This window comes from Podarcis filfolensis (assembly GCF_964270895.1).
Source record: "Podarcis filfolensis genome assembly, chromosome: 1".
In the NCBI taxonomy this organism is placed as follows: Eukaryota; Metazoa; Chordata; class Lepidosauria; order Squamata; family Lacertidae; genus Podarcis; species Podarcis filfolensis.
Window position 1 is genome coordinate 113,029,813 of NC_139604.1, and position 23,852 is coordinate 113,053,664.

Here is a 23,852-nt window from a genome sequence, read left to right on the forward strand (position 1 = left end):
GTTCCAATCATATCGCCTTCAACTGTGCTGGCAACACGCACACATTTTTCTTCAGATCATCAGCAGGACGTTTAATATGAGCATGCACTTCACATAAATCCTTTTTATTTTTTTAACCGAAACAACAGAGCTTTTGCACGTAAATCAGCATGCGTCGATCCTTTATTTATCAAAATGTTAGTTCCCTTTCTCTTCCCAAATCCACGCCAAGAGCTTTTCCATTGCAACCCCTCTCTTCCAAAAAGTTTCCTGCCCCTTCCAAGATCAACTCATTTAAAGCATTTTTATTTTATTTTCTACATATACCCTTTTGGGGCACACTACAACACACACAACCCGTCCTCCACCCCCAGGGAACCAAAACATCTACGACGGTGCCCTTTCTCCCGTTCCCATAGAAACAAGCGGGCGTCCTTTTCACCGAGCCTTCTTTTTGATAGGCTCCTGCCAATCCTTGGCTCCGCCCCTATGGGCTCCGCTGTTGCTTCGCGCATGCTTTTTGGTCCTCGCGGCGGCCCGTAGCGAGCCCGCTTCCGCTTCCGGCGCTTCAAGGGTCCGCTCAGTTTCCGGCGGCCGGCTGTGAGTGAGCAGAATGGTGAGTCGGGTTGGGGAGGCCGGTGAGTCCGGGGATTTTTCGGTCTGCGGGCACCGCAGCTGGGCCTCCCCTGGAGAAACCGAGAGGTGGCGAGGAGGAGGGAGAGGTGGACCAGGATCCTGCCGCTTCCGTCTCTCTGCGTGGGCTTCGCAGATTTAATGCGGTGTCATCGCCCGCCCCCTACTCGAGGCGGGGTGGATGGCGTGCGAGGGGGGCGGGGGGGACCAGAGAGTAAGGAAGAGCGGGGCTAAAGGCCTCGAGGGCCCACTCCACCACCACCCCCGGGCTGCGACGGCGAAGAGGTCGCGGAGGTATCCGGGCCCCTTCTGGCAGCTCGCTGTCAAGAGTTAGGCTGTGACGGCCTTGGCGCTCGTTGGTTGTGGTGACGCCTAAAGTGAGACGTATGTGGCCACTAGTCGCATCTGCCAATGCCAGCCTCTGGTGTGGAAAACACACACACAAACACCTGCCCGTCTATCTATACAATGCAGTGGTACCTCGGGTTAAGAACTTTGCTTCAGGATGAGAACAGAAATCATGCTCCAGTGGCACAGCGGCAGCGGGAGGCCCCATTAGCTAAAGTGGTGCTTCAGGTTAAGAACAGTTTCAGGTTAAGAACAGACCTCTGGAACGAATTAAGTACGTAACCATAGGTACCACTGTACTGCACAGACTTTTGTGCCCCAGAGTGGCTGGGTCAACCCAGTCAGATGGGAGGGTGCAAACAATGAAATAATAATTGTTTTTGTTTGTGTATCTCACATGCCTTATGCACACAAATATACAGTCATACCTCAGGTTACAGACACTTCGGGTTGTGCACCGCGTCGAACCTGGAAGTACCGAAATGGGTTACGGCCGGGTTTCGGTGCATGCGCAGAAGCGCCGAATCGCGACCCACGTGTGTGCAGACACGGCGCTGCTGGTTGCGGACACTGCGGGTTGCGGACGTGCTTCCCAGCACATATAACGCTCGCAACCCGAGCATCCACTGTATTCATGCCTCACATGTATAGGTCTCTGTGTGTGAATCGCAGCTCACACGTACAGGTCTCTGCATATGAATTGTTTGTTTACGGAGGTTTTTGTGTCCTGTTTACCCCAGTAAAGCTGTGATTCCAAGAGACCGTTGAGTCAAAGGGTAAAACTCTTTAACCACTTGGCAGATCTAAAAAACAAAACAAAAAACGCAGCAGTAGTTTTTAACTTATAAAAGCCCACATGGTTGCTTCTCATTGGAAGGTTGGTTGTGCAGGGCAGTCGCATTGCTTTTATCGTAAGCTGCCCTGGTTGCTGTGAAAGCCCATTTACTCAGTTATGGTAGTGGAGTGATTTGAATTGAGGACATCCTGCTTTTGGCCCTTAGTGCAGTTGTATGCACGCTTACCTGGAAGCAACCCCACAGAACATTATAAAGCTTCCAAGTAAACATATGTAGGATTGGACTGCATATCACTATGATAGTATGATTAGCTCTCCAAACACAACTGAGAATTTGTCAGTTTGGTTTTAAACTACTGTTTAAAAGCACTTCACTGTGAAGAATTTTTGCTGAAACTAAAAGTTATATTCTTTTGCAGTGTGGCAGATCATAGTCTGTACTTCCAATTTCATTAAGATGCTGGAAGTTTGCATCTGTTTCGCACATCTTAAGCTGCAGTCCTAAGCATGCATGCAGTATGATCCTAAATATCTCAAAAGTCATTTCTGCTGAATTCATTGAGACTTGCTTCCTCAAATGTGCGGATAGGATTACAACCTTACAGGTAGAATGGGACTTGGTTCATGGTGTAAATATTTGAATATCAGTATGTTTAGTACAGGTTTCCCCCCCACACACACTTATGTGCGGGTTATGTTCTGGGCCCCTGTGTACATAAATGAAATCATGTAATGTGGGAAGAACCCCCATTTTAATAGGGAGAGTGCGCAGAGAGGAGAGAGACAGATTCGCCCTGGAAATTGCTCGGGCCACTGCCTGGCCTGCCTGCCTGAGGGGAGCTAGTGTGTGCAGCTGCAGCAGCTGGCCATAGAGGGCATGGGTCCACTGGTGCCAGGATGAAGGAGGCAAGGAGAAAGTGCCTCCTGTGCCACTGGTCAAGGGAAGGGCAATTTATTTGTTTATGATGCAGCGACTCGCGTAAATGCGATTCCGCGTGAGTGGGATGTGTGTAAGGGGGGGAGGGGGAGGTTCCTGTATATTTCAAGCATGTGAAGTAGACTGACCTTTAGTATGCCATTTGATCTTCTGTTTGTTCCCATTATTAGGGTCAAAGTCAGAGTGGTGGACATGGTCCTGGAGGTGGCAAGAAGGATGACAAAGTAAGAAAATGTAAAAATGTTTTTATCAGTTGTAATTCCTGGAGAAATGCAGCAATACAATTTTGTTTAGAAAATCTGTTCTGTGCTAATTGGGCAGCATTTCCTCGGGTGTATCATTGTGTAATTGAATTTGTGCTACAGTATCCCCATTTTTTTGCAATGTAGATGGCTTTACTTGCTGCATATAGATAATGCCTTATTCATAAAACATTATCAGTCACCATTGTGTTACATTGACACACAGGAAAATACTGAATTTAATAATCTAGAATCCATTAGTACTACAGTGATTATCAAGAGTTTGTAATCAGAAACTTTTAAAGAAACGTTTTTCACCAACATAAACTTCCTCTGTCCTTTCCATAGCAGTATTTAAGTAATCTTACCAACTGCATAACTTTTTTTTTAACCCCAGAGGAATAAGCATAATTTATTAAATGTAATTCTCTCTGTTGGATCAAAAAGACATATTCATGGTAACAATGTCTTCTATATTCACAGAACATAATGCCTATATGCCTTTCACACAACACAAAACAAGTTAACGTAGGTTCTCCCACTGTCATACACTAATCTTTGCTTAGTTGTTATACCTGAAAGTGAAATTATGACCTTCCCGTTTGGAAATAATGGGCATTTGGTTCTCTCCTTTCTTCTGTTCAGATCTGGTTTCTTTTTTTAAAAAAATAATAATATTTATTAAAGATTTTTTAAAATTATAAAAAAGAAAAAACAGAAAAAAGACAAAACAGAAAAATAGAAAAAAAGAATACATCCACCATTCTCAAAAATTTTAACTTTCATTACCTTCTTTCTTTGACCTCCTCCTCCTCCCCTTTCTTGTATCCTGATTAATAATTATCACAGCAAATCCTTTCCATAGTTCATAATATTTTGTCCTTACATTATCTTAATCTATTTTCATCTTGTCTTATAGCAAACCTTAAAACTTAAAACTTAAATCTTATTTTTACCAACTTCTCATAACCATATCATTAACCTAATTCTTTAAACATTTTTACTAGAACCAAGTAGTTCCAATTCAACATTTTTCTAGCATTCATCAATTATTTTAAAACAGTCCTAATGATAAAAGAGAGGGGAAAAAAGTAAAACAATCCAGTCTTCATCCAGCGTCCCTTTCTCCTGGTCCCGGATTTTGTCAGTCCTTTTTGTCCCATTAATCTAGCGCATTAACTTGGTATCCTTATATCCGAGGCCCTCAAGTCTCTTCCATGCCCCTTCCGCGACTCTTCTTCATATTTTCCTTTCACTCGTGGGAACTCTAGCTTAGTAATGTTTTTGACCCTTTTCAGCAGATCAGCCCCATTTCCATAGTCCAGACTAAACTCCATGTGGTATTTAAACACCTGTTTCAGATTCCCTCCAAAATTAAGAGCCCCCACAGCTCCAAACATCTGACGGCCCATTACCAGACTCAGAAAGTCCAAACATCCCTGCATGGGAGGGTCAGTCCAACCCCCCATTTCCAAACCAAACCAAACTTTATTTCCAAATCTGGTTTTTTCCAAATTCATTTATCAAATCCAAAGGCTCATGATCCTGCAGAGCCGCAACTCCCTCCATTTCTGGCACCCAGGATTCAGCAGTATCCGCTTCTCTCATCTGTGCTGTCATAGCACACTCCTGTTTTAGTTCCTGGGTAGGCTCCATGTAGTTTCCTACTGCCTGTTCAAAATTTCTGGTCGCATTAGTCATCAAATCCGTCTTCTGGCTTAGCTGATCCAATAGGGCATTTATTTTACAGAAAGCACCCAACAGAGCTTCTGAAAACATTGTCCTGCAAGGTCACAAGTCCTTTCCCACGATTGTAATCTGTAACAGCTGCAAGCTCCTGAAGTTGGTTACAATTTCACAGTCTCCCTCTAGGGGGAAAACTTCTGTTTATTCTTTCTTTTAAGAACAATAGCAACAAAGTTTCTTTTTTAAGATATTCAGTCAATATTTGTTCCTTTGAAATGCGAAAGGAAACAATGGAGTCAGTGTTACTTTTCTTTTAGCTGTCTGTAAAAACATTTGTCTCTGGTCAATGAGCTTCAAACGTCAGTCCTGACACTCCGCTCCAGGATCAGGACGGTGGAAAGTTACTTTACTTTAAACTCACTTCTGCAGGTTTAAACAGTCCAAAAAGAGATCCCCCTTCTTCTCCTGCTACCGAAGGGGGGTTCCACGATTTTAAATGATGAAAGCCAATCCTTTAGAAGTAATTTTCTAAGCTCTAGTTTACGTTGTCTTTGCTTTATTCTAACTACAAAGAAACAGAAGGCTGACTTCCTGTTTAGACCTTCCCGTTTCAGTACCAAATTGAGGTAAATTTTGAGTCCAATTCCTCTCTACTGGCCAGTCCTTATTTAAAATCCAATTGTTTGAGTTTTAAGTACTCACGGGTGATTCTTTAGATGCCAAATTGTCCCAGGAAAAAGGCAGCGCTCTCCGGCAACAGCTATGCGGCTTCGCTCCACGGAAAAAGCAGTAGACTCACAGCACCGCGCCACTTCCCCCTCTTCGCTTCGGAGCCCGTTAATGGGTTCCTTTGCGGGTTGGGGGGGTGCTAAAGGTGCCCGCCAAGTCCCATGGTCACAGGCTTCATCCGCCTGTGATTTTTTAAAGGGTCCCCGCTTTGCCGTAGCGGAAACGACCCGTTTCGCGCGGAGCTGGTCCCTCCAGTTCAGAGGGAGTCCGCCATTGCCGATGGCGCCACCCCGGAAGTCCTTACCAACTGCATAACTAATACATCTCATTTTGTGCCTTCTGTTGTTTGGAGCCAACTGAGTAGCAGTCCTCTTGGACAAATTGTGAGCATTGTATGCGCTGATTTGTTTCCGAGGCACACTATGCTTCTCCAGCCACCTGGATCTTGATTTCTAAGGCCATACATAGTAAGATATGAAGCATTAGCTCCAGTTGCCAAGAATCACAGCAGCATGGAGGAGGATGTGTTATCTCAGCCTGTTTGCTGGAGTTGAAATTGTCTATAGTGGACCTTTGGAAATTGTCTATAGTGGACCTTTGGAGGTCACTTAGGACACAGTCAGAAACCTGTGGATCAGAGAGCTCTGTATTAATAACTTGCTTCCCTGATTTTTGGTAAGAGTTGCAGATTGGAGTTGCTTCAGTGTTTCTCCTTGTACTGGTCTAGGCCAGGGGTCGGAAACCTGTGGCACTCCAACTCTCATTAGCCCTATCCAGCATGACTAGTGGTTAAAGATTTTGATAGTAGTAGTTCAACAATATATGAAGGACCACAGGTCTCCATCCCTGGTCAGCAATCATATTTCTTCACACTGCACTGCTAACTCTTGCACAGGTTTCATTGGGGTCAATTCTTTCACCATTCTGACTCTTTCTACCTGATTCTTGAAATAAAAAAGGATAAGAAGAAGAAATATGAGCCTCCAGTTCCAACTCGAGTGGGGAAAAAGAAGAAGAAGACAAAGGGACCAGATGCTGCCAGCAAACTTCCACTGGGTAAGTGCAACTGGTTTGTGCATATTTCAGAAAGGGACCATCACAGAGGACGTGTTTGCCTGTAGGTGTCTAGTCATTTTCAACTTTTAGAATTTATTTTATAGTCTGATTACTGTGCAAATACTGGAAGCACAGAGCAGATTTTAGCCATATTAAAACAACCTTTCAAATACACCTACCTTGACTGAGGTCATTTTCAGAGGCCTTTCTCTGAGTGTGCTCACCAAATGAGGTGTGGTGGTGGGTGATTACTGGAGAGAGGGCATTTTCAGTGGTACTGTACTGGTTGTGAAATTCCCTCTCCAGAGAGGCTTGCCTGGCACCCTTTGTTATAATCCTTTTGCTTTGAAACTAAATCTTTTAGGCTGAAGTCCTAAATTCAGTAGGACTTCTGAGTTAGACATAGTTAGAGTTGTGCTCTTAGTGCCTTTTAAATGCTGTTTTATGTGGTTTGCTACCCTTGGTTTTATTTCTTCTAATTTTATTGTGATTATTTGTTTTTAAAATCTCTTATGGGATTTGTGTGATAACATTAAGATGTTGGGCAATATACTAACGTAAGTAAGTAAAGTAAATAATGAACACATTTATCCCTCAAAAATAAGTCGTCATCATCATCATCATCATCATCATCATGGCTCCTCTACCGGAAGACTCTGCCACACCTTGCTGGCATATAACCTCTCCACACAAGAGTCTCGACATGAAATCTCAACTTGCTTCCATCTAGTACAGTAGCTCCTTCTCACTGCAGTTCAGAATAAGATAGCTCCCCTTGCATTCACAGGAAAGTAGTAGCTAAGGGTAGAAAGCAGGAAACCCAGGCAAATGGTTAGACCTTAAAAATCCCATTTAGTTGACAATCCCAAAGAATGAAGATACCAGTGTTTTCCCCAAAGCTTCACTCACAGTATTTGAATATTTTTATTCTTTGCCTTTTTCTTTATAGTAACCCCTCACACCCAGTGCAGACTCAAACTGTTGAAGCTGGAAAGAATAAAAGATTACCTTTTGATGGAGGAAGAATTCATCAGGAACCAGGAACAGATGAAACCTTTGGAAGAAAAGCAAGAGGTATTTGTTGAGAGGCAAATATTCTCTCTACTTATCCATCTCCAGTTATTAACTTGCTCCAGTCTGTATCTCAAGCCATTTGTTTGTATACTTTCCACCTTCTGCCTCTTCTATTCATTTAGTGAAACAGGCGCTGCCTGAGGAAATCTCATTCCACAATAAATTGTTCAGAATCGTGAATGACCTTGCCATGTTTCTGAAACTGCGCTTATTATATGGAGAACAAAATGGACGTGGGTTATTTCTGCACTTTGAAAATCCACTGTAGTCCAGCAACATTAGGAGGGCCACAGTTTTCCCTCGTCCTATTGGCTCAAGCTATTCTATGAAGCAGAATAATCATTTTTCTGTTAGAAGCATAACAGAATAAGCCCTATAGGTGTTCTCAGGTAGTGTGTTAAAGAAACTACATTGCAAGTTTAGTATACCATAGTAGCTATTGGTCTGGCAAATAAAGAAAGAAAGGAAAATCCAATGCATCACATTTTTAGCTTGTTCTTCTATTTATAAGGTTTACAAACAAAGCCATTTAAAATGACATCCAAGGTTCTCAATACAATATAGATTTATATTGAGAAGGATGCACAGGACTCACCTACTCTAGGTAAAGATAGGGTGGCATAAAACAAGCTTGATTACTTAGGACTTTAAGAAGCACAAACTTAAGCAGAACCTATTGTCAGTTTTACATTCTTGCTATCTTGCCTATTTGCAGACTTTCTGTTCTAACATAATGGAATTAGCTTGAGGCCCTTGTATGTAGGTAGGGACTGCCACCAAATGGAGCCCTATCAGTCCTTTCTCTACTGTAGACATAGAAGGTTGGCAGGGTGATGGTCAATCCATGCATACCTACATTTTATTTTTGTTTGCAGGAAGAGAGATCAAAGGTGGATGATCTGAGAGGGACCCCGATGTCTGTAGGGACACTGGAGGAGATTATTGATGATAATCATGCTATCGTGTCTACGTCGGTGGGATCAGAGCACTATGTCAGCATTCTCTCTTTTGTAGACAAGGATTTGCTGGAGCCAGGGTGTTCAGTTCTGCTTAATCATAAGGTAATTATTGTCATATTTAAAGATGAGTAGCCTGCCTCTGAAAGTGCGTAACATTTATTAATATTTATTTATCTTAAAAGATTGTGCCCCACTCTGAAGCTCAAAAATCTTCCAGAGCTGCCAGGAGCAAGTAAGACAATCCTTGCGTGCCAGTTTTCAATCTAAAATACATGGCACAAAAGGAAAAAAGGTTGAGGAGGAAGAAGAAAACAAACTTGGGCACCAATATTTAAAATGGAATAGAAACAGTTCAGAGAGAGAAGGAACCAAATTGAGCTAGTTCTCAGCCCAGCCTGCTTCTTGCCTTTCCCTCTGCTGCAGTCTTGAGTTTGCACCATGCATATTTTGACTACCTGCTGTAGTCTGGGCATGACAAATTTGAAAAGGATTCAAACTTAATGGAGAACTCGGAGGAGGGCAACAGAGAAAGTAAACACCCCTGTGTAGAGAGAGCTGATCACATGAGGTCAGCTAGTTATGAGATTCTAGATTCCTATTGATTTGAACAGCGCCAGGTTGTTGCTTCTTTGGATTAGAATGGAAAGGTATGAAGAAAAGCAAAAAGAAAAGTGCCTCTTTTGATCAGCTGTGAAATCATTTTCATGAGAGGATAATTACTTGTCATCTGCTCTGCCACTTCCCTTGGAAAGCTTAGTCAATGGAAAGTGGCAGACAATACCAGTTTCGTTTAATTTTTGTCACTGGTGTTGCAGCATGGTGTAATGATGTAGCCTGAGCCATGCTTAATTGGATATGTAGCAAACTTGCCCTGTTGACCGATAGGGCTGCAGCAGTTTGGCAGCAGCGTCTGAAATTCAGTTGACATTTTCATTGAAGTTACTGCTGGAATGCTGTAATTGTACCTGTTCGTAACTTAGATCACACTATTCTTCTTGCATGCATTTGTATTTGTAGACATGTTTAGGGCCCAATATGCAGCAAACAAAACCTGGCCTCAGTAGCTTATGTAACTTGTGTTTGCTGTTGACTCTTCCGAGCGAGTCAGAGAACTTTTTTGCTTGTGTGCTGCTAATGTATTCTGTTACTGTAACTGGCGGCTGGTGTTTCATTTTTTGTTTTCCCGATATGGCATATGTTTTATTTGATTCCCCTCTTCTTTTTCTATGGTACAATGTATTTATGCAGCCTTTGGGTGACAAGCGACCAATAAGTTTTATTATAAATAAACAAACAAACTTTGGCTGTGGTGTAGAGATCTGCCAGATAGCACTGTACTTTGGAGCAGGCAGAAGCTGCAGAGATCGCTGCTGATTTGGGGTGGTCCTGGGCATCCTTTTCTGGCGTTGATTTTGACCAAGCGAGCTGGCCCACAGACCTATGTCAATGACATTTATGCTTTGCCTCCTTGCTGGTAATGGGACAAACACTCAGATAAACATGTTGTTTCTCTCCAACCCAGACCCAAGTGAATTACATGCAATAATATTTATTGGTGCTGCTGCCTGTTTTGATTAGGTCCACGCTGTGATAGGAGTCCTCATGGATGACACAGATCCTTTAGTGACAGTGATGAAGGTGGAGAAAGCCCCTCAAGAGACATATGCAGATATTGGAGGCTTAGATAACCAGATTCAAGAAATTAAGGTATTTATACTTTCAGCACTGATGAAAGAAGGAGCTGCCACAATGTTTGATTATGTCACAATATTTAAAAATAATAATAAAAAAATAACGGTGCCGGTATTTACTTGATTCTATTGCTCAGCAACTATTGCTGGAACTTCAACTGTATTTTGCTTAGCGGAGAGGCGGTCAGGTAATGATCTCTCTTGATTGTGCCACATGTCCCTGCGGCTTGAGCGTGTGATTGTAGTGCTGAGGCTCCAGTCCACTACAATTCTCTTCCTTTAGAAACGAAGCAACTTCCTGTTCTGTTTTTCAGTGTTTGTTGAAAAATCATCTTTTTCTGTCCCAAGCCTTTCAAAATGAGTCTATTTTATTTCTGCAGTTTTTAATTCTTGTTCATTTTTTAAAAATACTGTTTGCAGTCGTACCTTGTTTTGCGGCCGGGATCCGTTCTGGAGCCCCAGCCACTAGCCGAAAAGGACACAGGGCAAAGCGCTGCATCTGCATACGCACGCAGAGCGGTTTGAGCTTCTGCGCATGCGTGAGCGGCAAAGTTTTTGTATATTGTAATATTTCATGTTTCTATCATTGTAAGCCACTTTGAGACCCAGATGATGGTGAAAAACATTCATGTATGTATGTATGTATGTATTATAGCACCTTGCAAAGAAATTGTGCACTTTAATCCTATAAGAGAAATGAGGCTTACGGAGAATTGCCTGGGACTATCCAAGCTGAGTGACGCTTCAAATCTCTGTTTCTCAGGGCTCTTGTTTCTCAGCTTGAAACTCCAGCTCCTTCATCACACTGGCATCTGTCAGAAATATTGGAGTTGCCGACATTTGTTGCTTTAAAATACTCAGTGTTAACATTCACTTTTTAGAATTCTAATTTTGATAATTAATTCACTGCCCAGTCTGTGATTTTTTTTCCAGCTAGGAAGGGCTAATATACAGATACATATGTTGTTGCTTCTTCCTATAGGAGTCTGTGGAGCTCCCTTTGACCCATCCCGAATATTACGAAGAGATGGGTATCAAGCCACCCAAAGGAGTCATTCTGTATGGACCACCTGGCACAGGTACTACTCTTCTGTCGTTCTGGTTCTATATGTCTCTAAATGTTGACACTCCTGGCTGCATCTCATGCTTGGTACACAGCTCATAGATATTCTGCCTGGAGGCTGGAGCAATAAGGTCTTGCTAGTATCTCTGGCATTGTTCTTTATAACAGTGTGGTTCTGAAATGTGGGATGTGATAAGCTAATATTTACCCATGAGGTGCTGCTGAAAATGCCATCTTCTGTGGAGGCTGGATTGGCTCCACAAGGCACAGTGCCTTTTCTGCTGCAGTGCTGAAATTCTGGAAAGCTTTTTCTGCAAGGAAGCCCAAGGCTGCTACCTGCTTGGCAGGTTAAGGCAGGTTGTGCCTTTGTAAGTTGAGTTTGCAAAATGTTTTTCCAGCTCTTTGTCTACTCATTAGTTTTTATTTTATATTGCCTTGGGGTTTAAACTGACTTGGATAATTTATGTATTGATTTGGGGTTTTTTGTATTGATATTGTTATTTTTTTAGAAAACATCTTCACCAAATATGGCCATGTTTTCCAGACATTCCTTTAATTGCATTCTCTGCACCAACATTCCAGTCAAGCATATTATTATTATTATTATTATTATTATTATTATTATTATTATTATATTACTTATACCCCACCCATCTGGCTGGGTTTCTCCAGCCACTCTAGGCAGCTTCCAGCAAAATATAAATATAAAACATACCTCTCCCCCAGGAAGCATGAGTTCAAGTTGTAGGAACCTTTTTAAAGTACTTCCAAGGCTGTAGCTGAATTGTAAGAAGAAGAAGAGTTTGGATTTCATATCCCGCCTTTCACTCCCTTTAAGGAGTCTCAAAGCTGCTAACATTCTCCTTTCCCTTCCTCCCCCACAACAAACACTCTGTGAGGTGAGTGGGGCTGAGAGACTTCAGAAAAGTGTGACTGGCCCAAGGTCACCCAGCAGCTGCATGTGGAGGAGCGGGGACACGAACCCGGTTCCCCAGATTACGAGACTACCGCTCTTAACCACTACACCACACTGGCTAACCTCAGAGGTTAATTTCTCATAGACAATATGGGTACCTTGTGGATAGTTCCAAACTGCATGCATGCATAGCATTGTAATGCAGATTAGTCACTGTTTCTGCAAGCTCTAAATTCAACTGTGTTTTGGAAATCAAACAGGTAAAACATTACTAGCCAAAGCAGTCGCAAACCAAACCTCTGCCACCTTCCTGAGAGTGGTTGGTTCTGAACTCATACAGAAGTACCTGGGAGATGGTCCAAAGCTTGTTCGAGAACTGTTTCGAGTGGCTGAGGAACATGCCCCGTCAATCGTCTTCATTGATGAAATCGATGCTATAGGTACCAAAAGGTAGGACGTTGTCGCTTTAATGTGGGATGTAATAAATGCAATTCTATGAATTGGTTTCATTTTTTCCTTTCTTTCCAGTCAATCAATGATAGGAGTTGGGACACAGGAGCTGTGTTGCATTCTGCGCTCCTCAAAGGTTACTTTCCTTTTGCTCACAGGTGTTTTTGCTACAGAGCCAATCCTTGTTTCATGCGAGGGTTCCATTATGGACCCCTGCATCCATTGGTCAGTTTGGCTGTGCCTAAACCAGAAGTTGCCTATAATCCTGATAATCCCATCTTGCATTTTTTAAAAAAATTCTACCCCACATTGTAGGAGTAAGTTTGAAGATGCTATGAAGCTAACTTCTCATGTAATATAGGTGCCAAGAGCACTCTCAGACTATACTCTAACTGAGCCATTTGTAAGACCTGTTGTAATAATTACTGGAGGCTAAAGCAGTCGCTTAAAATTTCAAAGGAAGACCAGATAGAAGTTGCTGAAACAGAGCAAATTATGTGTGTGAAATCTGATGGTATTGTAAAAGCACCTGTTCCCCATCTTGAAGGCTTTTTGTGCTATTTCAACTGAGGGCAGGGGGAATGAGAAGGGGCAGAAAAGACTTGCAGCAGCTATGTGGTGCCAAGCAAGCAAGTTCAAGCAAAGCAGTGCCATTTGTAGACCAGCTTTGAGTCCAGCCTCTTATCCATCCAGCTGAATGGGGTATCTCATCCGCTGGGTTTGGAAATTTAAAAAAAGAGGTTGGGGGAGATCTCTGTGTAGCCATTGCTTGTGCCATAACTTATTTGCCTGTGATTGCTCAGTGATTTTTATTTAGAGATAAAGGGAAATGCGATCTTCTGTGGAGACTGCTGCATGCAACTTACTTTGATGTTATTCTCTCCTCCAAAGATACGATTCAAATTCGGGGGGCGAAAGGGAAATCCAACGAACAATGCTGGAGCTGCTGAACCAATTAGATGGGTTCGACTCACGTGGAGATGTAAAAGTGATCATGGCCACTAACAGAATAGAAACACTGGATCCAGCTTTAATCAGGCCAGGTGATCATTGTGTTGCAAATTATTTCCACTTGTTTTTTTGCATTTGACTACTGACTATGTTGCAGTTTCTCAATAAATAAGCTAAGTGCTTCCTTTATGTAGCTTACTCTTTCTTGATGTTATTATGGGACATGACACTTTTATCCAAGCAAAAATGGGCAAGTTCCTCTCCCTCAGTGGCTCATAATCTAGATTTAGAAGCCGGGGAGAGGGAGGCTTGAAAAATGAGGGATGTGAGCAGTTACAGTTCTGCATGCTAGATCCCAGGGTATGGTCTGAGGACAAATAATACAACAAACTTGTTGGAGCTGAGCGAATCAGGGTGTGGTCAGTACCTAGATGGCAGATGGCCTGGAAACCCTCAATGGGCCACCTTGAGTTCCATTGAAGAAAGGCAGGATGTAAATGTAAGAGAAATATGTAGTTTATGAAATTTAACCTCAGGGAATGCTTATCTCCATTAGTCAGGGGAACATAATAGCTGTGGAGTAGAAAGTGCCAAAATGATTTATGCTGCAGTTGCTTATTTGCTTTTCAGATGGCATGCCATCATTTGCTGGATAAAACTGTTTTTTTAAGAAGTAAACTGTTTAGTCGCAGTGTGAAGCCACCTCCCAAGGAAATCTTTCCATCTCAGTAAAAATCTAAGCTGCGTGATTGTTGTTTTTCAATTCCTAGGACGTATTGATAGGAAGATTGAATTCCCTCTGCCCGACGAGAAAACAAAGAAGCGCATCTTTCAGATTCATACCAGCAGAATGACTTTGGCAGATGATGTCACACTGGATGAGCTGATTATGGCTAAAGACGATCTTTCTGGTGCAGATATTAAGGTAAGATGATAAACAATTAAAGTTTCTCCTCTTAACAGTGAAGCATCTCAGCCTCCTTTCCTCATGTTTCATCCCTTCTCACAAACACCATTATTTTAATCAAATTTTAGAGGAACTGTTACTTGAACATTCTTGATTTTTGAAGGAGTTAGTTTTTTTTAAAAAAATATGAACTGGCATCTTCCAGTTTGCCTGATAACAAATGTCCCATGTCATGGAAGTATTTCCCCTGTTGGTCAGCTATTTTGCCTCCTCCTGTGTTAGAAAGTCATTGATATTTGGAAGTGGGCTTGTCTGTGGTATGAGGGGCCAAAACTCATGGAACGAGGGTAAGAAATGCTTGAATGTTTGCCAAATTTTGCTAGAAGCTTGTAGGAATCAGTGACACTTGCAGAATGCCTTTCGTGGGGAAGGAGCGAGCAGCTAAGGCCTTGCATTCATTGTAATCCATCTCAAGTGTTCAAGTTAAAATGATAGAACATTAAAATCACAATACGATAGATAAAATGCAACTGATAATCAAAAGGGCCCCATTAATTAATTCCTAACATTAACCACCAGAAAAGGCTTGAGTGTGTTTCATGAGGCATGTTTTAACAAGAGCTGAAATATTGCCAGCATTGGCACAGGTTGGAGGAATTGATAGGAAGGGGGCTAACCCTGAATGCGGAAAAATAAGAGGACCTTGGCAGTTGAGCATGATGCTCAGACAGGGAAGTATGGAGACACTTGCTCATATGGCTTGATAAGAGATGAATTGCAGAGTTGAAAAAAGGCTCTGGCCTGTTTTGCTTCCTTGTCTTTCACTGGTGGGTGACTCACAAGATCTCTCCTCCATTTTCTTGCTTAAACCCAATGACACTTCATTGTAAAAACTTTGATTTTGGCATTTCACTCAAATGCTGAAAAGATTCATTGGGCTCTGCTTCTGTGAGAGCAGAGTATGGAGAGGGAAAGAACCAAAAAAAGTATGTAGTGATTACTGTGTGTTACAGTCCAATTGCCTTTTTGTTTAGTTAAGCTATGAACCAACCTTAACAGACTTATGCCCCGATCTTGTGCAGGTTTATTTAAAAGTAAGTCTCAACCAGTGCTGTGCTGCTTACTCCTAAGTAAGTATGCATAGGATTGCTGCCCTAGCTGGACAATATTGCAAGTATTGCTTACTGAAAATTATTTTTTCACTGCATTGAATAAAAGTGAGATTCATAATTTTCTAACCAGAGGCTTCCATCTCTGGCAGGCTATTTGCACAGAAGCTGGCTTGATGGCTCTGCGGGAACGGAGAATGAAAGTAACAAACGAAGACTTCAAAAAATCAAAAGAGAATGTTCTTTATAAGAAACAAGAAGGCACCCCAGAGGGCCTCTATCTGTAACTTTTTACCTTTTGTTTGTTTGTCCTGGGGCAAGAGAAATTATTGGAACCTTCCTTTCAGAGTACAGGAAAAGCATGAGAAATTAAATGCCTTGGGCGGAAAGAAAAAGCTTTTGCTGCTTGAAGCATTGTTTAAGTGAATTCCTCCACATTGTAGTTTTAAACACTTTATTTGCCATTAAAACCTTGGTTTCCAAATGGATTGGAATGAATGGATTAAGATTTTAAGCAATGATGGTTTCTGATGTGTATCTTGGCCTGTCTGCCTGCCTCTTGGTCTGCAAACCAATTGACTCCATAACTTTTCCACGGCTGGTGGTTACATTTAGTCCTGGGTACAACTAGAAGTAAATAGCTTAAGTCACAAATATGAATCTCCAGAATTTCAGGTGTTAAGTTTTTTGCTGTCACGGGACAGGCACTTATGGGGAAAGCGCCATGCCGAGCCATAAACCCAGTCTAGGTGGGGATGCAGAAAAAGGCGATTGAGGAAAGAAACAGCACTAAATGTACAAAAAGAGAGAGGCAGATAAAACTGTAAAAGAAGAAAGGGAGGATAAAAGCTGAAGAAATGGGTACTTAACTGTGGTAATTGCAACAGAAAAAAACACTCTAGCAAGAGAATCTGAAGGAAGTGCTGGGTAGAAATTGGATAATAATAAAAAAAACAAGGCTTGGAGGCTACCACTGTAGTGGAAAGAACGTGAGTGGGAAAACCATGTCCTTTGGTATGTGCTCTTAAGGGTGGTTGTGGGAAACCTGCCAAAAATCCAGCCTAGCTGCACAGACATTTATGTGATTGCACAGAGACTGAGAAAGAATGCCGAAATAATGTTGAAAAACATTCTTCTGGGATTGCTTTCAAAAGCCCACATTATTGGAAAATCCATCCAGATAAGCAGTTAGACAGCGTGTGGTAACAGATGCTCAGTGGAAGTAAGATGCACTAGAAGAAGCAAAATGACTTGGAGGGCTGAACAGAACACCCTGCATCTTTCATCACTTCCTGCCTGGTTCCAAGAACGCGCCAGATTCACAAAATGGTAATATGGATTGAGAGTCAGATGTCACGGCCAAGGCTGTCTGTGGGTACAGGGCAGTCAAAGTCTGAATAACTATGTCAACCACAGAGACATAAACATAACTTCCATGGTCAAACCGCTGTTGGAATTACAGGCTTTGGGGTCCTACAGAGATTCTCCAGGTTGGGTCGTGCATTCATGGAGTGAGGGAAGTTAACCCACAGCTGTTGTTGGCATGCAGGTATGGGGAGAGTTCCTACAGGTAACAAGCCTACAGGCACTTCTTTCCTCCTGAGAAAGCAAAAAGCAGCAGGAAAACTGAAAGGGGTTTGAATTGCGTTTATGTGTATGTGTATTATTCAAAACAACTGGGGCCGTATTTTTACCTCTCTGCTGCACTCCAAGGTGCACCATTAACTGCTAGCAGATTCCCTCTCCTTCTGAATTATGAAGCATGTGTTCTGAGCCTGAGGGGGTTTCTCATGGCTCCGGTGAACAATTTAAACCACGTCGAAAGCAAATTGCTCTCGTATTATCTCAAGCTGAACAAGACAGGCTGTGACAACGCTAAGCGCTAGAAATAGATGTTGCTAGAGGAGTATAATCACAAAGGAGCTGCCATGAGCAGGTGGCCGCCTGCAGATTGTATTTCACTGACAAGGCCATCTCCTCTCTTCGTCACTAGTTGTAGGTGAGCTGTGCTTACAAATACTCGGGACACTCCTGAGCATCAGATTTCTCCATCCATCCATGTACTGTTTATTCAGTTTTGAAGACGGTGTGGATTAATTAAGCTTGTTTGCTCTGTTGCCAGAGCAACCACTGTTCTTTGTACATGTCATTCTGTGGCTATGATGAGAACACTTAGGGGGACATCCAGTGTTGTGTGAGTGGACTTCTTATGAATGCAACATCTCCTTCCTCTCCTCTTCCTTGCAATTCCCCCTCCCCCTGCCATTCTGCTCTAGAGGATCCTCCAATCCTCTGGATCAAAGTGGGGCAGAGGGAAGGGAAGTAGTTCTGCTGGTGGGACTGTTAGAATTCCTGCTCCGTGATTTCAGTCATGGGATTGTTGTCTTTCACATGATGGTATATGTTTTCACTCCACAGAGTGGGAAGTGACAGAGACAGGATGTTTGTGTTACTGTGTTCCGTGAACACAGAACTATTGTCCTTTGTTCATTCTCTATGCTGTCTGATTGGCTCCCTCTCTCTCTAGCATCAGACAGCAAAGAGAATGAACAAAGGACAATAGCCCCACTTCACGGAACACAGTAGCACAAACATCCTGTCTCCGTCACTTCCCACTCTGTGGAGTCAAAACATATACCATCATGTGAAAGACAACAATCCCATGACTGCAATCATGGAACAGGAATTCTAACAGGGACACCACTGGGTTTCACCCATAAATATTCCCAAGATCTTAACTGCAGTTGCATGCTCCTGGTTACGTCAGCTGTGGTTAAGGTACTGATCTTGGCCATGGTAGATGTGAACCAGATTTCACCGTTCAGCAGTATTTGGAACCTGTATCCAAATGCTGATTAACAGCAAATATGGGTTAAGGTTTCTGCCAGCAGAAGCTTTAACCAGGCAAGTGGGTAGGAGGACTTTCTAAGAGAAAGGCACTTTATCCTGCTTCACAGAAGAGTTTAAGTCAGTTTGGAAAATGGGTTAAATGCCTTGGCTTTCCCCAAAGAATCTTGGCTTTTTAAAGTAATGCCAAGAGTCTTCACTTATCTAGGTCCTGTGCAGCTCCAAAGAACTAATGGCCAGATTTCTCTGGCTTGCAGCCAGGACAAATTTAATAGGTTTTATGTTTTTGACATAGGCAGATGCCCCCAACCCATAAAGCCAAAAACATTTAGATGCCTGATGTAACTGTGAGCTTGATCTTAGATTTGATGGTTTGTCCCATTGATTATGGTGGGATTTATTTGCAAATAAATGTGGCTACCAGCACAGGCCCGGAATTCAATTATACAAATACCTTTTTTGTCCCCACCTTGTTATCTGAAGAAGGGTTTCGGAAAAGTAAGTAAAACTTTTCCAACTACTCTTAAGAGGCTGCTTTGCGCAACACTCCCTTTGGAGAAAGGCAGTGGTGAAACAAAATCCTCTGCCCACCACTGAATTACCTCTGCTGAAGAGAACATACCTCTGTCTGAGAATACTATTTTGGCTCCTCTGAGATCCGGTTAATGGCATGATTTGTGGCCAGAGCTCATAACACCCCTGCTGAATACTTGAGCAGCCTAGTTGTTGACAGCCTATATTAGATTTCAGGACAGTCCAAAGCTTTATTTAGTTAATTGCACCTTGCAGCAAGTGTCGCAAGGCATTGCTTATGGAATAAAGGATAATTAATTAAAAGCTTTCATATCTGTGAGTTGTGCTCTCTGCTGCTTCCATTCGGATTCTAGCAGCATGAAAGCAACTGCCCTCTCTGCTTCCTATAGGAAACACTAGCTGTTTTGCCCAAAGGGGGTGTATTGTGATATTCAGAGGCATCCCTGTAATTGTTACCTAGGTTTCCAATCATATAAGCAGAGGCTTCACGTCCCTCTCTTGTTAAAACACATCCAGTAATAGCGATAGAAGTCCCAGTGCAAACATAAAGTAAGCTGCTGTTCGCTCCTTGCTTTCAATCCCAGAGTGCTTACTGTGCTTTTGTTATTATTTACTCATTTATTGCCTGCCCTTTATAAGGTTCCAAGGTGGGTTGCAGCATTAAAACACAGTATTAAAAACAATTTATAACCATAAAAATATGGAGCCCTGAAATCGTACTTGTCAAGTGTCAAAAGCCAGGGTAAAGAGGTGAGTCTTCAGTATTCTCTGAAAGCTGTATCACAATGGTGCAAGATGCACCTCTGTGGGGAAGTGATTCCAGAGTTTAGGGGCCACTACTGAGGCTGCCTCCCTCAAAACTCTGAGGATGGAGGAACTACCAGGAAGACCTCCTTTGCACCTGAGGAGGTCTGTGCGGGAGGAGGCAGTCTTTCAGATATTTGGGGCCTGGGTTATTTAGGGCTTAAAAAACCAACGTGAGCACCTTGAATTGGGCCCCAAAACAAACTGGCAACCAGTGCAGCTGTTTTAAAATGGGATTTATAAACTGAACGCAGGCCAGTATCTGGGACTGCTGCATTTTGGACCCAACTGAAGTTTCTGAGTTGCCTTCAAGGGCAGCTCCACCTAGAGTGCATTGCAATAATCTAATCTTGAAGTAATCAAGGGTTCAGCAGCCAAGTCATCTCTATCCGGGGTATTTTTAAAAGCCAGACAGAGCAACGAGGAGGACTCTGATGCCTTCCAACCAACAGATGCCAAGACCTGCCTGTCTGGTGACAACCAAGGCAAGATGGGGAGGGTGGAGGAAAGAATATGCCAGTTTCATGGCTGGTGTACTTCCTCGTTCCCTCAAGATGGGAGAGCATCTGCTGAATCCAAAGCCGTCCCTGTCACCCTTTTGGCCTCTTCATCACAGAAGTGCTAATGGCCAGAGGAGCAGTAATGTCAGCTGGGAAGGGGCTGCCCCAGGAGAAATCTTCCCTAATCAGAGGGGCAGATCCACAAACTCCTCTGGATCTAGGATGTCCTCGCGGCATCACAGGAGTGTGCCCTAGAGAGGACACAGCTCACTTCTTTTACAACCGACAGTGCTTGGATATGCAGCATTTTTCCGCAGCCTGGCTTAGCATTTACTTTCTCAGAATCTTATCTGCATCCTCATTAGCAACTCTTAACATTCCACCTGATTTCAGTAGTGGGTAGCCCAAACTTCCAAACTGAATAGGAAACAATTTCATAAAATGCATATCCTGGGAGGGTTCAAAATTACTGTTGAGTGTGGCATGTGAGTTGGCAGCTGTGCGACCAAGTTGAATTCCACAGATGCAACAAAGAAAGATTCACTAAAAGCAGAGCTTAAGTGTTTCCACCTTTTTGGAGGAAGGGAGATATATAGAGATAAAGACAATCCAGTTCAAAAATATTTTATGTGCCTTTACAAGCATATTTACATCCTCTGCCATTTACAAACCAATAAAAATTTGGTTACACGAGGCTTCGCTGCCTAAAACATCACGTGAGTCGTCACGCAAGTGCACATTTTCGTGTTCCGTACAACCTATAAAACTATTCTGATCATGTGTTAGTGCATCAATCAGCTGAGAGAGAATGGCTTGTCCTTTGGCTATTGCATAGACACACAAATGCATGTGACGTTGTCCGATGACAGCAACAGATCGAGTCACGCATCTTGGCACTTCACTGCACAAGAGCACTTAACAGCACGGCGAAAGCCAACCACAAGATAGGTGTGCTGAAAAATACGTAAGGGAAATAATTGTTTCTCATCTGTTAAAGGAAGTGTAGAATTATTTTCTCCCCAGGGGTAGAGACTGAAGGCTCAAGCCAAGGCCCACTTGCTGTCTTCACATCATTCTCTAGTCTTCCAGGAGTAGCTCCAGCTCTTCAATCGGTACCCGCACTCTCAGCTCTTTCTCGGTCATTAGATCAAGGATCTCTTGCAGCTCATCTGGAAAATAGCTTATAGCATCCATATACAGCACCTACGAATACAAGTATTACATTGAAAATAATCAATCTGCCATGCTTGTGGAAGAGAACAAGTCGGGCCAGGAATCAGTTTGACAGGAGAGCAAATTCATGGCCAAAGAGGGGGTGGTCATGAAGAAATGCAGAGAAGAAAAAGACAAAGACAAACCCAGCTCTAATGAAATAAAAAACAATCAAGGCAACTAAGCTGTTTAGGATAGGTGAGTACAGCTCCCTTCCACGGTGCCGCAGATCTCACGTCCTTGCTCCAAACTACACTATGCCTTCCAGTGCTCCCACCCTCCAAGTCTGCACACTCTGACCCTCTTGAGTCTATAAAAAACTAAATAAAAAAGAATTCCAATTCTGTATGCCCCAAGTTTTCCATCGAAAAAAATTAAACGTAAGGATTTGCTATCTGTGCTATAGGTCACGAAGAAATGCTTGAAAAAATCCCCACCAAGTCCAGTTAAAACCAAACTTGTCAAGAATCAGGAATAATTCACAGTATATTAGATACCGGTCATGTAACCTTTTAAGTCTCTATTCCTTTGACTACATATTTCATAGATTTCGTCTTCAGTTTCCCTGCTTTCTAGGCAGTTTCTTTTTTAAAAAAACAACAACCATACTGTTGCAGAACTTGTTGCAACCTACTGTCAATTATAAACAATAGTTCCATTTTACCAGCTATGCAAATAATCAGGAATCTGGTCTGACCCTACCAGAGACACATGTTCTACTGCGTTGTCACTGTATTCTTGAACTATATATCCATTTATTTATTTATTTATTTATTTAAAATAAACCTACTTTTGTCCAGGGGCAGTTTTGAAGCGCTCTATAAAACATTCCTTTACTTTTTCCTTTATCTCCTAAAGAAACCTGAAAAGAATAAGACAAAGTTTTGCATTTCAAACATACATTTTTTTATTAAAAAATGCAGAACTCTATGTACATAATGTTATTTTCATTTAGAATTGAAGAAAGAACCATTAAATATCCAGACTGAGAATTTCTCAGGGGAGAAATCTAACTCTAAAGAACTGTATATTAATATTATATGATGTGATACAACATCTATGCATATTTAGGCTGTCTATATCCTAACTCAACTGGGAATGGTCAGGAGGGGGAGCTGTCAAAAATTACTGCCCTCCTCCTTACGTGAAGAGAGGATCAACATGGGATCTGAGCCATATGCTTTTTACACAAAAAGGTTTTCTAATAATCTATGTTAAGATTTGCATTAACATCCCTACGGTGCATTTTTAAATGTTAATTTTACTATAGCTTCTAATCTACACAACAGCATCCAAGAATCACTTAATAAAATTAAGCGGGGGGGGGGGAGAGGGAGCTGCAGTCTCTCACCATAAAGTTTATATATAGCCTCCAAAGCAATGGACAATGAGCACCGTTTTCAGTCTCAATGGCATGTTCAAATAAAGCTTTGATTCGATTGGTTATCCCGGTTTCGGGGATGGTTGCGTACACATCGCCAGTGGCTACTCTGAAACAAAGAAAAACAAGAGAATGAATAGTGTTTTCAGTGGTCAGGTCCAGGAATGAACATGGTTCTTCTTTCCAATACAAACTTACACTGGAGATTTCGAGAGCAGAGATAGGCAACCTTTTTGCCCCTAAGACCTACATGTGGTTCTGGGTCTTTCCTGTCACCTGGTGGAGGTGGAGATGTCCAGGAATGACCTCTGGATCCTCGGCATGCAAACCGAGCAGTGGCCCCTTGGTTGCATCCAAATGTATGAGTGGAGGAGGAAGAGGAGGAGGAGGAGGAGGAGGAGGAGGAGGAGGAGGAAGAAGAAGAAGAAGAAGAAGAAGAAGAAGAAGAAGAAGAAGAAGAAGAAGAAGAAGAAGAAGAGTAGTAGTAGTAGTAGTAGTAGTAGTAGTTTGGATTTGATATCCTGCTTTGTCACTACCCTAAGGAGTCTCAAAGCGGCTAACAATCTCCTTTTCCTTCCTCCCCCACAACAAACACTCTGTGAGGTGAGTGAGGCTGAGAGACTTCAGAGAGAAGTGTGACTAGCCCAAGGTCACCCAGCAGCTGCATGTGGAGGAGCAGGGAATCAAACCCAGTTCACCAGATTACGAGTCCACTGCTCTTAACCACTACACCACACTGGCTCCCTGAGTTTTAGAAATCTCCCTTCACACTACAACTCCTAGGCCTTGTGTGTAAGGAGCTGCACCGGGGAGAAGAGGGTAGGAAAATCATGGGGCATGACCAGACATGTTAATGTTTGCATGCAATCCTATGCTGCTTCTTTTTTAATCCTCCAGCAAGCTCACAGCAGCATACAGAGCATCCTCCTCCTCTGCATCTTGTCCTCTCAGCATCCCTGTACGTTCGGTTAGGCTGAGGAGGTAACTGGCCCAAGGTTAGCCAACAAGTTTCCAGTCCAAGCTCACACCCCGACATAGTGCTCTCTTA

General features: G+C 42.5%; 2 protein-coding genes across 2 annotated transcripts in view; one reads left to right on the forward strand and one right to left on the reverse strand.

The window, feature by feature from the left end:
- Positions 1 to 491: 491 nt before the first annotated feature.
- PSMC1 (proteasome 26S subunit, ATPase 1) lies at positions 492 to 16,010 on the forward strand. Its single transcript, XM_083617574.1, has 11 exons — positions 492 to 595; positions 2,864 to 2,917; positions 6,310 to 6,406; positions 7,356 to 7,480; positions 8,356 to 8,541; positions 10,018 to 10,146; positions 11,113 to 11,209; positions 12,370 to 12,559; positions 13,451 to 13,602; positions 14,281 to 14,435; positions 15,679 to 16,010. The coding sequence occupies exons 1-11, from the start codon at positions 593 to 595 to the stop codon at positions 15,811 to 15,813; spliced, it is 1,323 nt and encodes a 440-aa protein (XP_083473700.1). The 5' UTR covers positions 492 to 592; the 3' UTR covers positions 15,814 to 16,010.
- A 4,809-nt stretch (positions 16,011 to 20,819) lies between these two features.
- NRDE2 (NRDE-2, necessary for RNA interference, domain containing) overlaps positions 20,820 to 23,852 on the reverse strand; it is a 31,367-nt gene continuing 28,334 nt past the window's right edge. The window contains exons 12-14 of the mRNA XM_083611771.1: positions 22,775 to 22,913; positions 22,214 to 22,285; positions 20,820 to 21,414 (exon numbers count right to left, since the gene is read on the reverse strand). Coding sequence (XP_083467897.1) covers positions 21,289 to 21,414; positions 22,214 to 22,285; positions 22,775 to 22,913 — 337 coding nt within the window. The 3' untranslated portion in view covers positions 20,820 to 21,288. The remainder of the gene's footprint in view (positions 21,415 to 22,213; positions 22,286 to 22,774; positions 22,914 to 23,852) is intronic.

What these genes read in the sequence shown, in the direction of transcription:
- PSMC1 (XM_083617574.1), top strand. An exon ending in CTTTGGAAGAAAAGCAAGAG is followed by an intron (nt 7,481 to 8,355) that starts GTATTTGTTGAG and finishes TTTTGTTTGCAG; the next exon opens with GAAGAGAGATCAAAGGTGGA. An exon ending in GTATGGACCACCTGGCACAG is followed by an intron (nt 11,210 to 12,369) that starts GTACTACTCTTC and finishes GAAATCAAACAG; the next exon opens with GTAAAACATTACTAGCCAAA.